This window comes from Alligator sinensis, unplaced genomic scaffold (assembly GCF_000455745.1).
Source record: "Alligator sinensis unplaced genomic scaffold, ASM45574v1 scaffold617_1, whole genome shotgun sequence".
Classification (NCBI taxonomy): domain Eukaryota; kingdom Metazoa; phylum Chordata; order Crocodylia; family Alligatoridae; genus Alligator; species Alligator sinensis.
Window position 1 is genome coordinate 1,204,297 of NW_005842291.1, and position 16,596 is coordinate 1,220,892.

The 16,596-nt window shown below is 41.1% G+C and overlaps 1 protein-coding gene across 1 annotated transcript in view; it reads left to right on the forward strand.

Moving 5' to 3' along the window:
* SLIT2 (slit guidance ligand 2) overlaps positions 1-16,596 on the forward strand; it is a 469,229-nt gene that overhangs the window by 371,928 nt on the left and 80,705 nt on the right. Inside the window, exons 16-17 of the mRNA XM_025209503.1 lie at positions 10,853-10,927; positions 15,222-15,365. Coding sequence (XP_025065288.1) covers positions 10,853-10,927; positions 15,222-15,365 — 219 coding nt within the window. The remainder of the gene's footprint in view (positions 1-10,852; positions 10,928-15,221; positions 15,366-16,596) is intronic.

Genomic DNA, 16,596 nt, shown 5'->3' on the forward strand with positions numbered 1-16,596 from the left:
CACTCTTGGAGGGGAGGGTACATAACAGATTGCAAGCATGCAGCTTGGATCAGTTAGCCAGCCGGTAAAAGGCCACCTGCCTGGGGGGCCGCAGCTGACTCAGTCCATCAGTAAATGAGGGGAAGTTGACTGGTTGACCACAAAATAAAGGGGAACAGGAATAGGAAGTGAGAAGATAGGACCTGAAGTCCCCCTCATTGTTCCTGCAGAAAGGCGGGTCTCTCTGAGGAAGAAGGAAGAGTCTAGGGGGCTTGCAGTTGTTCACTGTAGATTGTTTATATTTTCTGTTGAGCTCTATGGTGTGGAGTAACCCAGGCCTTGAAGCTTGTATTAGATTGGTTTTATTTTCTGCTGAGCTCTGTAGTGCAAAAAGAAACCAGGGCATTATTCCCTGTGTTGCAGAGCCCAGAGAAAGACTGTTGCTGGGACCAGATTAAGGGAGTCACTTCAAGGTTTCAAAGACTGATTTGAGGCTGGCAGTGCCGGGATAGCCAGGTGGCCTGCTACATGTCCACTCAGGGAAAATCATTAAAAATAAAAGAGAATAACCATATTAAACAAAAATTAACGAAACAACTGCTATATCTCTCCATATCTCCAGTACATGGTTAAGCACCATTTTTGTGATGATAGTAATGTTATTTTTATTTAAATTAAAGTAACAGCTAAGAGCCAAAATAAAGAATCAAGAGGCTGTTGTGCTATGAGCTCTTTGGTGGTTGGGAAAAAAAAAAGAAGACAGTTTCTCTGCTCAGAACTTTCCAGGATACATTAGTTAGATTACAGAGACAGAAATAAAGGTTTGCATTGGGAAGAAGAAAGAGGAATGAACTGAACAGAGTTGAGCAGAAAAGCAGAAGTCATAGCTTATTTCTTATCAATGCCAGATGGTAGTAATTTGTAGGCATTACAGCAGAGAGAGTCTTCAAGGAGGGATTTAAAGAAAATAAGTTTAAGACAGTTTACAAGTTTTTCCCATGCATACGGAGCAGCATGGATGGAAGTGCGGAAGTGCTTGAAAGATAAGTAGTCAAGCAGGTATTCAGCACTGGCATCACTATACAAATAAAGGCAGGAGATGTTGACTGAATATTTTGGCAGATAGAATGGGGCCGATGGTGATGGGCCTGAACATCAAAAACAAGGAACTTGTGTTTGATGTTTAGACTTGAGGAGTATTTATACACATGCTTTGGGAGTGGTGGGTGGGGGGGGGAGGCATTTTAATTAGAGTGGCTCCGGGAGCCACTCTAATTAAACTAAAGCTTTAACTGAAGCTTATTGAACAAGATTTAAAGTGTCATTTTTCAGCATGGGGGCGCTAGTACACCTGGGGCTGGTGTGTGCTGAAGCATGGTAATTACCACGCTCCAGCAGACTCAATTAATTGAGTCTGCTCTGACACATTACAGCGTGTTGGAGCAGCCTCGCTGCACATTTATTGGTGCCCCAGAATACTAGTGGAGACAGGTAGCCAGGGGACTCGTGCAGTCAGTGTGACAGCTGGAAAGGTGATGTAGACTGCATCATTTTGAATGGATTTGGGGCAGGGAGCAAAATGTGGCTGACCATAAGGCTGCTGTATAAACAAATGTCATACTTAGGGTAGGATCAGGTCTGCCAACAGACATCAGGCACATCTGATCCTCTGCATTGTACTACTGTGCCACAACTTGATACAATATGTGCACCTGAGGAATTCTCTGTCTGGGGATTCATAGGGTGCTCCCCTGTAATCAGGGAAGCTTGGGCAGGTGCTCTTGGGACTTCATGGGCCTGATTCTGCATGCCTGAGAAATTCCCCTACAGGGATTGGGCCTCTGAAGTCTGGGAGCACCTGCCTGGGGTAGCTGGAGAGCGCGGGCAGCTCCATACTGACCGCACGCTCCCACCATGACAACAAATGTCTGCTGCAGAAAAGCAGCATAGATTTTTATCACTTGTGCAAAATTGTAGCTATGAGAGTATTTGTGGCACAAGGGACATGAACATGTGTTTGCTTGAGCTTTGTGCCACCACAAAGGTAACTTCTGTTTGCAGCCTAAGGCAAGATTACAGGAGGTAAGACATGAGAGGATGCAGACTTTAGCAACGTCTTTGATAATCTGGACAGATATAGGTGAAGCCTTGAAATATTGTGTAAATGAAAACAAGAGCAAGAGCTGGACCTGGATGCATGAGCTGAGAAGGGTGAATTGTAGATGATGCCCAAATTGCAGAGCTGAATGACTGAGGGTTCTGATGCTGTTCAGAATGACAGAGTAAAGACACTGTGATTTGATCCAGAAGAATCTTGTCAAAATTTTGGTTAGAATATTTTAAGGAGATAAATTGGGATAAGTAGTGGAACTGGAGAAAAGAAAGACAAAGAAGTAGTTGTAGATGACATGTTCACTAAGCCAAGAAATAAAAAGCAAATTGGGTGGTAACTGCAAACATATGTAGTGGTGCTTTGATCTTGTCTTAAGGGTATCAACAGATAGAGAATCCACCATTTCCCTTGGTAGTTTGTTTTAGTCACAGTGACCATCTGAAAAATATGCTACCTTACTTCAAAAGTAAATGTTTATAGTTTTAGTTTACCACTGTTGGTTTTTGTTATGCTTTTTTTTTTCTGCTGGATGAAAAAATACTTTTGTATCCAGTATATTCTCCAGGTGAAGGTACTCAGAGTCCCATATCAAATCACCTCTTTCACTGCATGGGAATTTACAACAGTTTTCTTTTTTGTGTCATCTTTATACACACACACACACACACACACACACACACACACACACACAGGTATCAAAACTGTACATACATTATTTCAATATTGTTTTGATTAGTGTGCATGCAGAGATAAAGTCACTTCTGTTATTCCACTCCCTTTTTATTTATAGATCAAATAATTTGACTGCCTCCTTTTGGCACAGCATTGCATGGGGAGTACACATTGATTTGCTTATCTACTATGCCCCCTTAGATCTCCTTCATAGTCAGTGCTTTCCAGGATAAAGTTCTACATTTTGTGGCTGTGTTCTTTGTTCCTATGCATTTGGCTGTATACACATTTTGTTTGAGTAGGTACAATTTACAAGATAATCTTGATTATTTTATGACTGCCCAGTTCTGTCTTCATTATTATTTACCCCCTGCCAATCTCTGTATTCTCTGGAAATATCAGCAGTAATTTTTATATTTTCTTATGAATCACAGCTAACCTCTGCCCTGTGACCTCTGCTAGAAACATCCTAACACAATTCCATGTTAACAGCGACTTTTTGACATCTCTCGGTTAGCCAATTCGTAATTAATTTTACATATGCCTTTCTAGTTGTAAGATTTGAATGGAAATTTTTGCAACATCAAGCCAAATATGTGCAAAAGTTGAGGCATTTTATATCTGTGCCACTGGTTCTGCAAGGGTGCTGCAGAGCTGACACTGCCAGTGCAGCCAGGTGGAACTATCCAGCATGCCTCATTTCCAGGAGTGAATGCTGTGCAGATCAGGAAGCAGTTGTAACAAAAGCCCCTCTGCATGCTCCCCTGCTCTGACCATTGGGCAGCCACTGGCTTGGAGGATGTGGGGTGCTGAAGTGACAGCAAGGGTCTGTGCTCAGCACAGAGGCTCTTAGCTCTGTCCAGGCAGATGGGGTGCACAGCCACAGTCAGGACTCCTCTTGCAACCTGGCCACTTCCCCCTACATGCTGCAGCAGCTACTTTGTTAACCCCTTCACAGCCACAGCCAAATGAAGGCTTTTACAGCCACTATCTATATGCAGATCACTGGCACCTGAAAGAGGGTTAACAGAAAAGAGGGTAAGGAGGGTAAGGGAAACTCCACCCTAGGTCTGCACTGCAAGCCTTCAGACTACAGGTGAGCCCACACTGGCATGTAAAACTCTGCCTGGAACTTCTATCCCCCTTCTGCTCTCTGCAAAACCTGCTCTGTGCCCAGGGTGCAGAAATAACTAGTGATGCTACTGAAACTGTTGTTCTCATCTGGGGTGCTCCCAAATTTCAGAAAAGCTACTGAGGGGTGCCTGGAGTCTAAGAAGGTTAAGAACCACTGACCTCTGGATTTGCCTTATTCCACAAAGATTGACATAGATTTGTTTGACCAGATGTATTCTCTTTAAACCCATGTTGACTGGAATCCTGTCTTTTAGTTCTTCCTTGATAGTCTTCTATCAGCTGAACCCTGGTATAAGATTAGAACTCTACCAGACTTCTGGACTTCTCCATTATTCTAAGATTTATGAAAAATGAATATCAGGGAACCGAGGGTCTTCTCAGCCAACTGTTTAAGGATTCTTGGGTTCATCTGCTGTTTAAAAATGTAATAAATCTTGTTGAATTACTTCTTTTAGTTATTGATGGGCAAGAAAGTACCTTGTCATCATCCTGCTTTTTTCCCAAATGGAGAACAGAAATTTATTCCACATTTCTTGTTCTCTGAAGTTTATTGCTTATATACAAACTGTTGCTCCAACTTCCAGTCTACTTTCTGAAGTGAGGTCACTGAGTATAATCACAGAATACCTGGTCAGATGTGGTCCATCAGCGGGTCAGCAGCTTTCTTTTCATTCACTGTGAAGATTTGTGACAGACCTGTGCATGAAAGATAAACAGCATTGCCTTCAAGAGTGAGCATGGGGAGACTTTGGAAAAGCTAGACAGGGGATGAAAACTGGTCTGCACAGGCTGGTTTTATGTTGAGACTCATTTTAGGACTGGGAATGAAGACGAGTCCAAAATCTTAGACCTCTTAATGGACAATCTTATTTTGACAAATGACATATCCAGGAATCTCTGATTATGCATGTCAGCTTACCAGCACCACAGAGTCTTTGAAGTACATAAGCTTCCTGGGAACATTGGGTATTTGTTCCAGTCTACACACCTATAGCATAGCTGCTGTCTAAACTCATAAAGAGGAACGTTTCATAAACTGAGGAGCTTAACAGTCAAACTTACTCAAATGCTCTCTTACTTTCTTGTCTGCTTTAAAACATGATTTCATAATATACTACTTCGAGCCCACAAAATATTGAAGTTATCATTTACGGTATTATTACCATTCTTGTTTGTGACCGTTCAGTCACAGTTACCATATGCGTAATTATCTTCAGCAATAGAACAATTATAGAAAGCAGTTATTATCTTCTTTATAATATTTGTATAGAAACACATTAACTATAATAGCAGAAAAGAAGCCTGAAACAAATATTTGACCACTCCAAATATAAGATGCCCACTTCATGAACTTAGGTCCAGCCATATAAATTCCATTTAGTAAATAAAAATACAAACCTCTAGAACTCTTGGTTCAGAGATGATAATTTTTATTAGGCCAACTAAGAAATCACAAAAAACCTCTTTCTGCAAGCTGTCGGACACATGTGCCTTTCCTAAGGCTCAGGGAAAATTAGAGATCCTAAAAGTCCCCATAGGTAGAAAATAAACTTCATTTTGCACAGAGGAAGCTGAAGGTGAATGTTTGTTCCTCTGGGTCCATGGTGCTGGGTTTTTTCCTAATTTCTACCTATTTACATTCTCACTGACATCCTGTCACACTTTTAGCTTCTTTCATTTCTTGGAGTCTCAGAGCAGCATAAGCCTGAAGAAGGGTGATTGTGCCCAAAAGCTTGAAAAGATTCTTTTTCCAACTACTCAGTTGGTCTAATAAAAGATACCACATCTACCCGAAGAACCTTCCCTGTCTGGGTTCATGAGAGTTTCTTTGTGTGAGTTGCTTTTTGATGTGCAGATAAGGCAGGATTCCTTCCCTGGTGGTGTCAGATGGCAGAAAGACAGGGAGGTGTAGGAATATTTCTTCCTTGTGCAGCAGTGAAGTTTATAATCCAAAATTGGCTAACGATATCGAATTTTAGCTGATTTTGGAATTACAAACTTCATTGCTGAACAACAAAGAGAGATTTCTATACCTCCCTGCCTTCCTGCCATCTGACACTACTGGGGAAGGAATCTTACTTTATCTGCATATCAAAGAGCAACTCGCACAAAGAAACTCTCCTGGACCCAGAGGAACAGACATCCACCTTCAGCTTCCTCTCTGCAAACTGAAGTTTATTTTCTACCTATAGGGATTTCACCATATTTAATTTTCCCTTAGCCAGAGGAAGAGCGCGTGTGCCCAAGAGCTTGAAGAAAAAAAAAATATTTGTTTTGAAATTTTTTTGTGATTTCTTAGTTGGTGTAATAAAAGGTATCATCTCTGAGAGTTCTAGAGTTTTTTGCATTTCTTTTAGTCTCAGACCAACACAACTACCAAATACATCCCATTTAGTAAATGGAGAATTTAAACTCACACTAAACCTGCAGTCCTGGTCTCTTTCTTCCTCCTGCTCCCTGTTGTGATCTGACTTTAATAATGGGAGTATGTATTTTATCAGGACAGAGGGAGCTTGGGAAGCAATAACACAACATAAGCTTCCACTTGCAGTAAAAGAGGATCCAGAAGTTCAACCTTTATTTCTAGGGAGCTAGCTAAATTGTGCTGGAAGTGTGCTGCAGAGCAGCTCCATTAATTTTGCTCTTTTTACCATGCAGAGTCTCTCCCCTCTCCCCCAGCCCTGCTGATTGGCAGGAGGGCCCTGGTGGCCCCACCACTTACTCCTGATCAGCTAGGAGGGAAAAACCTCGGTTTTAAATATGCCCTGGTTTTTGCCTCCCATCTGATCAGCAGCAGACAGTGGGATACCTGGGGCCCTTTGCCCAGTCAGCAGTGGGAGGCAAAAATCACAGCATATTTAAAACCATGGTTTTTGCCTCCTGGTCAATCAGGAGTGAGCAGTGGGGCTGCTGGGGCCCTTAGCCAGTCAGCAGCAAGTGGGGGACATGTGGCAAAAACAGCAAGATTACAAGAGCGGCTGCACAGTGAACTTCCAGCATGATTTAGGTAGATCTCTACTTATTTCTTTTTTTGTATGCTGGGGAATGGAATAACTTGCCAAATACTAAAAAATGACAGACATACTTTAAAGTGCTTCTGTACCACCATCCCTATTGATGATATCATATTGCAAGACATCAGGTTGATGACACTATATTTCTTCAACCAAGCTCAGTTACCTATATTCTTGAGGTCACCAGCATATCTTTTATCAAGATTCAATCACTTTCTTCATGGAAAACTCAAGTTTACCATCAGTGATCAGCAAGATGAAACTGAATTCTGTATATGCTGTGCCAAGTAACAGTTTCTGATGACAAAAGCAGCAGTTTCAGATTATCTCATAGGAACCTGGCAGAATCCTTCTTGATTACTGATGATCACTTTAATTTTTATTTAGTAGTGACTGTGTTTCCCTTGTATTTTCATACTCATGGTGGTATTTTCATACTCACAGTAGAGTAGAGACGATTCCATATACAAGCTAAAGTCAGGTAAATCTATAGTGTGTGTATTTCTTCCACAGTGAATACCTTTTGGTTTACTGCAGCTGAACCTCATTAGATTAGATTTCAGTAACTGCTTTCCTACACTTTAATGAAAGACCTAAAAATCACTTTAATGGAATGCCTATAAATGTAGAAAAGCAGCTACTTACAGGTCTATTACGAGTCCTGAGATATTGATGCAGATGAGATGCAGTCCCAAATTGTATCCATCCCCTCAATGGTCATTAGGCCTGTGTGAAGTGGAAAGTATTTGCTTCAGATTCGGCAATTCGGAGGGACAGTGATTCGATCCGGTGATTCAAATCACTGTCCTGATTTGATTCACTCGAATCTGAAAATATTTAGCACCGCGTCTTATTTGGCCATAGACTATACAGGTAGGCATTGATGGCAGGAGCAGTTTGGGAAGCAGCTGGACGAGCCCAAGCTTGAGCTGGCAGCCCCGGGAGAAGCCACAGTCAGGGCAAGGCAGGCAGTACTGACAGCCCCTGGAAAAGCCATGGGGGCTGGGGGGGAATGATTGGGAGCTGAGGAATTGAACCAGGAACTGGGGAATTGAACTGGGAGCTTGGGGGAAGCCCCTGTTCATTCCCCCTGCTCCCCAATCATTCCCCCCAGCCTCCATGGCTTTTCCTGTGGCCCCGGTTGGGGGGGGAGGGGGGACAGCCGGGGGAGCAGCCAGATGACCTGCGGCTTCTCCCAGGGCTGCCAGCTCAAGCTGGTACTTGTCGGGCTGCTCCCCCAACTGCTCCCGCCGGCGCTGCCTAGTGCCTGCCCGTACAGTTTATGGACGAATCTACGAATCTCTGTGAATTGATTCAGAGGCTTCCAATTTAATTTAAAGAGATTAAAGGGTCTCTCGATTCAATTCAATTTGGACTCAGAGATTTGGCCACTGAATTGGGCCGAATCTCTTCTGAATCGAATCGGCTACTGAAGCTTTGCACAGCCATAATAGTCATCTTAAAAATGAGTCAGTAAGTCATATTTACTGGACACAATTTTCTGAGTCTGTCAAACACTAACTTCATTTGAAGTCATGGATATTTTGCAGCTTTTGAAATTTGTCTCCTAAGTGAGAAAGTGTTCTTCAATTCAAAAAATTGTTTCCTTCCCACTCAGTTTTCTGCAAGATGATAATCCATTGCTGGAAAGTGTTCTGACAGGCCTTCAAATTTATAAACTTTGTACGTCTCTTCTGGCTATCATTTAAAGAGTAGGCATTATCTCAGGCAGAAAGGAGGATAAACTATCAGCTTTCTCTCCATTTTTCTCATTTTTTATTGTTGTTTTTGAAATGGCAACTCTGAAGTATTTCTGGTCTTAGAAGTATTGGATTCCTTTGTCATGTCCTATTCCTAAATCTCAGAACAAAACCTGGTTAGACTCCCTCCTTAAATATGGTAAAGATATTAAAGTAATGTCTCCCTAAAACTGTGGAGTCTAGGTCTTTAGATTTTCTCTCATTTTAAGAAAAGCCTAGTTAATGAAAATGGCTTTGCGTGTGCAGGCTGAGTGTATTGGTGCCTACTTTATTGAACTTTGAAAGTTTGCCAAAGTTAACATCTTTCAGGGTTTACACTGTTAGTAGAGCTTTGGTTTGTGTGCAAGAAAATCAATATTCTTTAAGGGTGGTTTTTGTTTGTTTGTTTTTAGGCAACTGCCTGGGGCTTATTGCATACCTTCCTGAAACACTAAAGAGCAGCTGCTGGTGTTTTATTTTGTATTGCCTATAGATGGAATATACTGGGTTCAATGGTTTGGAGCTAAACATTTTGGATACCTATACCAGAGTGGATTTAATTTAAATCAAATTTTTAAAATCATGATTAAAATCACGATTAAAATCACTGGTCAGGAGGCCTCAATTTAATCATTGTTTTCTACAAAAAGTGTATTCTTGTTGTTTGATACCCTACTCACTTAACTTCTTGAAACTTTGTACTTTTAGAGAAATATAAGGGCTTTACTGTGTGTACACAAACTTGCAGAGAGACAACAGGGCTGATGGGTCTGTAATCAGGTCTGTTATTTCTCATCTCCACATGCTGCTGTTAACAAGGATGTTATCTCTGGAGACAGAAAACTCTCCTTATGCCTGAAGAAGGGCGTTTGTGCCTGAAAGCTTGCAAAGAACAATATTTCCAAGTATCTAGTTGGTCCAATAAATGATATCACATCTACCCAAAGAACTATGTCTGCCTATGATCTCTGGAGAGACAAATCCACAATTTGAGAACTGAAACTAAGTATCATAGAGATGCTTAATGGGATCTTCTAGACTGAGTGAGCACTGAGTCCTGTTGGGTAGAGTGGTTTTCTTTCATCTTTACTAATCTATAGAGGAGCCTCTGGGAACCCCATAAGATTGGACCCCTAATATAGTCCATGGCCAATTATGACCTATTTATAAAACTTCTAAAAAGGTTACATAAATATATTGTCTCAAATAGTATATAATTGGAAGTTATAATCTGTATTCCATGATGACATCTTTAATCTTTAACATATCAGAATTAAAAGTATCTTTATATAAGTTTATTTTTTTAAGCATCTTAACATAAAATGTGATTAAATTTAAAAAATCTGATTTAAATAAAAAAAAAATTTAAGGTTTTTTTTTAATGTTTTTTATCCACCCTGGCCTATACACAAGCATGGAGGCTGCTCTGACATGCTGTAATTAACCGAGTCTGCTGGAGCGTGGGAGGTACTGCACTCTAGCCAGCCTCTGCATCTCATGTATCAGCATCCCCACACTTCAAAAGAGCAGTGGGGGTGTTTTAACTAAAGCTCAGTGAATGAGCTTTAGATAAAGTTCCCCCACTGCCATTTTTAAGTGCAGGGTGCTGATACATGAGGCGCTTTGATTGGAGCGGCTCTCGGAGCCACTCTAATTAAAGCATCCTCCACCCCCCAAGAACCCATTGATTCTAGCCAGCAAAAGGTGTGTACCTCTCTTGAGTCCCACTCAAGTGAAGAATGAAGTATAAGGTGTTTTTTTTTTTCATCTATGTAAATCAATGTTTCTCTGGGAGTCTCCAGATATCTGACAAATCCCACCAGAATCCTGTTATAAAAACTAGACCAATGTGTAGGTGTTTACATAAATTTCTTAAAGGGTTTTACTGACAAGTTTCTATGGAACCATTTTTTGATGCATCTTTACTTATTTAACAGAGAGAGGGGGAGCTTTCTTAAAATCTTTCTTATATTTCCCTTTTGTTTTTATGTTTGTAATATTTACATTCTGCTCCTGATCTTGTTCGTCTTGTGAATTCAAATTGAAATTGGAGTGTAGGGGTTACAGAACTAGAAATGGCATGTTATTCAGGTACTTCAGGTATTTTGCTTAAGGTATTTTGAAAAATAAATCTGGTTTAGAAAATAGTCAACTCATATGCTGGAGTACTTTTCTGACTATATTGTTGCTATTTCTTATAGACGACTCAATAACAATGAATTCACAGTATTGGAAGCTACTGGGATCTTTAAGAAGCTTCCTCAGTTGCGTAAAATGTAAGTTTATTATCACTAAGATCCTCTTTTCCAATAATTGTATTAGTTTATTAGTATACTTTTCTATAACTTTGTGATCTCACTTCACATTAGGGCTGTGCGAAATGAAAGCGTTCCATTTTGACCAGCGTTTCAATGTTTTGACAGAACAGTGTTTTGTTTCGAGTTTTGTTTTGAATCAAAACGGCTGTTCCATTTCGTTCCGTTGAAATGTTTTGCCGTTTCAACCCTGTTTTGACATTTCACCCATAGGATATAATGGGGAAGGTCGAAAGAGGCTATAACTTTGTCAGTTCTGGCCAGATTTGGATGAAACCTGCCAGAATGGTAGCACGTGCTGAAGGCATGATGCATGCCAAGTTTCAAGAAGATAGGTGCAGGGGGTTCTGAGAAACTGCACCCCAAAACTCTGAAAGTAAAACTTGTGTCACGTGTATGTGTTAAGATACAGGGGGGTCAAAACTTCAGGGGTAGTAGCTGCTAGTAAGGCCACAAAGCCTGCCAAGTTTCAAGCTGATTCGTACAGGGGTTTGGGGGGAACTGCACCTCTAGCTGCTGACAGGCAAAACTCATGACATAGATGACACTGTGTGTGTTAAGGCGCAGTGGACTGAAAACTGCAGGGGTGGCAGCCCCTGTTGAGGCCACAAAGCCTGCCAAGTTTCAAGGAGATAAGTGCAGGGATTTGGGGAAAACTGCAGCTCAAGCTGTGGACAAGCAAAACTCGTGACATGGGTGCTTGTGCAACTGTGTCTGTCTTGGGGCATGCGGGGGAGGGCAGACTACTGCAGGCCTGGCTGCTAAGCTAGGAGTAATGGTCACAAACTCCTGGAAGATTGTTTCAGACTTGTTTCAAGCTCAACATTAGGAAAAACTACTTCACGACTAGGGTGTCCAGACTGTGACCATTACTCCTAGTTTTCCCCAAGGGTGCCCTGGTGAACAGTTGTTCCTGAGCCCTAGATGTAAGCTTCTGATGTAGTGGTAAGCTGCTACCAACTCCCCTCTCAGCCTTCTCTTTTTCAGGCTGAAGAGACCCAGGTCCCTTAGCCTTTCCTCATATGGCTTGCCATGCAAGTCTCTGATCATACGAGTGGCCCTTCTCTGGACTCCCTCAAGCTTTACCACGTCCTTGTTAAGGTGCAGAGCCCAGAACTGGACGCAGTACTCCAGCTGCAGTCTCACGAGTGCTAAGTAGAGGCGAGTAGAGCGGGAGAATCACTTCTTTGCAATGGTTTTGCTGGAGATGTATCAATTGATACATGCCAGCATATTGTTTGCTGTGCTGGCTGCAGCATCACACTGCTGGCTCATGTTCATGCTGTGGTCAATTATTACCCCCAGGTCTGTGGTGGCAAGTGATGGGGGGGGATCTTCAGTCCTGCTGCCTGATGAGAGGCAGCAGTTGCACAAACACCCATGTCATGAGTTTTGCCTGTCAGCAGCTAGGGATGCCAGGCCCCAGTACCCCCTGCATCTATCTCCTTGACAGCTAGTAGGCTTAGTGCCCGCAGCAGGGCCTAGCAGCCAGGCCTGCAGTAGTTTTCCCTCCCCTGTGCCCAAAGACAGACACAGTTGCACAAGCACCCATGTCACAAGTTTTGCCTGTCAGCAGCTAGAGATGCAGGGCCCCAGAACCCCTGCACCGATCTCCTTGACAGCTGGCAGGCTTTGTGGCCTCAGCAAGGGCTAGCAAGCCTGCAGCTTTCACCCTGCTGCGCCTTAACACACACACTGTCACCCATGTCATGAGTTTTATTAGTCCGCAGCTTGAGGTGCAGTTTCCCCCAAACCCCTGAACCTATCTCCTTGAAACTTGGCAGGCTTCGTGGCCTCAGCAGGGGCTAGCATCCCTGGAGTTTTGACCCCACTATAGCTTAACACGTACATGTGACATGAGTGTTGCTTTCAGGATTTTGGGGTGCAGTTTCTTTGAACCCTCTGCACCTATCTCCTTGAAACATGGCAGGCTTTGTGGCCTCGCCAGAGGCTAGCATTCTTGTAGTTTTGACCGTGCTGTGGCTTAACTCATACACATGACACAAGTTTGGCTCTCAAGACTTTGCGGTGCAGTTTCTCTGAACCCCCTGCCTGCACCTATGTTCTTGAAACTTGGCAAACTTTATACCCTCAGAAAGGTACCATTTCTGAAATTTTTATCCAAATCTGGCCAGGAATGACAAAGTTATAGGCTGTTTCAACCTTCCCCATTATAGCCTATGGGAGAAACGTCGAAGCATCAAAATGGCGAAACGTTTCAACTTGCCTTGTTTTGTTTCATGGCTGTTTCGATCATATCTGTTTCATTTCAATTTTGCTGTTTCAACCTCAAAACAGGTCGAAAGAGCATCAAAACAAAACTGGCAGTGAAATTTTGCACAGCCCTACTTCACATGTGTATTCCAGTTAGAAATCAAGAGTAGGTTTGACCTTATCTTTGAGACAGAGCAAAGCTGGATGATCTTTTCTATGGGGCTAGTAGTGTCAGTAACAACTTCTCATGCTGTATAGCTTTGGCACCTTTAGTTTAGTGTTCAAACACCTCATCTGTTGAACAGCCATAGCAGGGATCTAGCACTCTAACTAGTTAAAAAAAATGCTTCCAGTAAATCTTTTGCAACTTCCTGTGCTACTCCCTAACTATGCTGTTTTGCTTCATTCAGCACATTTGGGACATGCCTTTGACTTTGTGCTTCATTAAACTATCGTTAGGGAAAAAATCAAAACTAAATGATTGGAAAAATGACTTGCACAAGTTTTTAACATATAAAGAAGAAAATCCTACCAAGGTTGTTTTAAGCTTTAAGGATGAAAAGAAAGGTTATATTATAACACTTTATTTTAGATGTATTTAGTGTCCAATCATTTTATTAATGTTTCCTACAAAATGCAAATTTAAATATTAAGGTAGAGGAAATGGAATAAAATCCAAATAAATATAGATCAGATTAATGAAAAAATTATTCACCACTTATATTATATAAATACACCACAAAATTACTGTTAGATGTGGGTTAAGCTAGTTTGACCAAAAATTGCTGCCTCCTCAATGCCATGCAGTGACCCTGCATGAAATGAATTGGTGGTCTTGGGCCAGTTCTTGTCGGCAGGCATCCATATCACAAAACTGATGCGCTTGTTAGCAGACCCCGTGAAGAAGCGAAAGACAGAATTGACGTGGCATTTGGACTACCCTATTTTGCCCCTGAAGGTGGCTCTACAGCAATCCATCTTTAGTAACTTTTAATGGAGATCTGCACAGGCTCAGATTTATTCCCAACAAAACATCATTGAAAAACTGGGGCCTGTGTCTAATTGATTTGATGGCTTGATGACATGTACATACTTTGAATCACAGATGAGTTACATAAACATTTACCACTCCTTAAAAAGTGTCTGTGAGAGTATTGCAGTAATATTCCCATTTTACACATGGAGAAAAAAAGATAAAAGCAAGTACTTTCCTTAGACTACACCTGAAGTGAGATGTGAATCTGGAATTAGAAGTGAGGAGTTCTTGGCATCAGTCTTGTGCTTTAGCCACACCGCAAACCCTATTTTTTCACTCCAAAACTCAACTCTCAGTTATACCTTCAAAGACAAGATAGATTTAAAATTGCAGTTATGTAAGAACTAAGTAGCCAAAACTCACCTGAAGCAACAGCATTTGGTTTTGTAGGTATCAGACAATGAAACATGAATTCTGGCATTAATGTGGATTTTGATGCAATAAATATGTAATGTCCTTTCTTAAATATAAAAAACACTGTGCTAGAAGGTATGTCAAATATGTTTATTTTTTTCCTGATATCATTGATAACAGGTAAAAGAAATAAGGTTTTAGTATCACTTCATTTTCTGTGTTGTTTTGAACATCGTTTCATAAAAAGGCATTATAACAGCATACCGATGTTTGTTTAAAAACTTACCTTTTTACTAGTACCAGTGGTTGTTAAATTTTCATTTTTAGAGTTTTCTATGAAAGCGTTTTCTTGTATTATGCAGTCACTGATATAACGGCTCTGGCTAGGATTTTTTCCACAGGGGTTAAGCATCCATGGACTCCTTTGAAAATCCTGTTCTCCAAGTTTGTATTGCATCAAATTTTGGCTTTAAACAGGGCTAACGTCTCCGTTAGTTTAGTATTTGAATTTATCTTCCACCTTTACATATTAATTACTCAGATTAATGTTAACCTATGGTAATGGACAATTTATCTATAGCAAGTAAATATCTTAAGACATTAAAAAAAATCTATGCTTTTCTTCAATTTTGTTTTATGAATGCACCATAGAAATCTGAGCAATAATAAGATCACAGATATAGAAGAAGGAGCATTTGAAGGAGCATCTGGTGTGAATGAACTGTTGCTTACAAGTAATCGTTTGGAGAATGTCCAGCACAAGATGTTCAAAGGACTAGAAAGTCTCAAAACATTGTAAGTCTATTTGGGTGTTTTTCCTCTCCTTCTGTGCCAGATCTCTTTGACTTATAGCAATAACCTGCCTTTCTTGTACCTTTTATTTTGAAGGTAAACTATGGTACAAGGAAGCATATCCCTAGTGTTTGCTCCTATTCTTCACTAAGCTTTATAGTGTGAATTTGTTAAGTATGGGCCTGATCAAGTTGCAGACATTCTCTGAAATGTCTGATCTATAGAAAGTGTGGTCCTTCTGGACTATGCAGTCGCTGAATGTGATTCTGACTCTTTGAGTGTGTATATGTGGGAGGAGGAAGGAGAAGTCATCTCCTTTGGAGCTATAGGAATTATGCATTCTGTATAATGTAGTCTCTGATTAAGTCCAGCCCATCTGTTGTTGGGGATTACACTGGAAAATAGTGATGAATTCAGCTGATATTGAAACATGGGAAGAGATTTTTTCTACAACTGATTTTAATTTAATTTAGCCGATTAAAGAAGCTTCAAACAGTTGTGGCTTTACATTCTTTCATTCTTCCATTAAAGCATTGAAGGGCCAACTTTTTTTGTTGGTGTGCCACAAATCAGTTCTGCACTATCTCCAAGTGCCACTCTGATCCCCTTGCCCTGCCCAATCTTCTTCTCTGCTTTCTGCTTCCTCCCTACCCCATCTACTTGTGTTCTGTTTTCTGTCCTACCTGCTGCTGCATTCCCTGCTTGCTCTCCAGTCAGCCATGTGCCACACAAAGAAGTGTCTGTGCCGCTTGTGCACCCATGCTGCAAGTTGGCCCACCTCTGCCTTAAAGGAAGTTCAGGCCATTCAGCCAAGAATACCTGTTTACATGATCTGTGGGTTTCTTCCTCTCTGTTGTGACCTTTTTGCTTCCTGGGCAAATCCTCAACCGCCAGTCACAGAACTCTGATTTGGTTTTGGACTTCTCTGGCAAGCTAGGCTTCCTGATCAACAAACCAGTTCTCCACTGAACTAAGAACTATGTTTTTTTTCTGGGGTTTAACAAGCCCAAAGAAAGTAGATAGTTTTTAATACAGTGGACCTAACATTTTTAATTTTCTTTTTGTTTCAAACATCTGAATGTGTCAGAAGTTTTTGGGGTTTTTTATGTATCTAAGTTTTAAAAAAAAGATATTTCTGAATTAATGACAAAGATGCAAAAACAGCAGTGCCTTTAATTATGTGAATCCCATATACTGGAATTACTTACAGAAATCTGGTTTTAGGAAGGTTGTT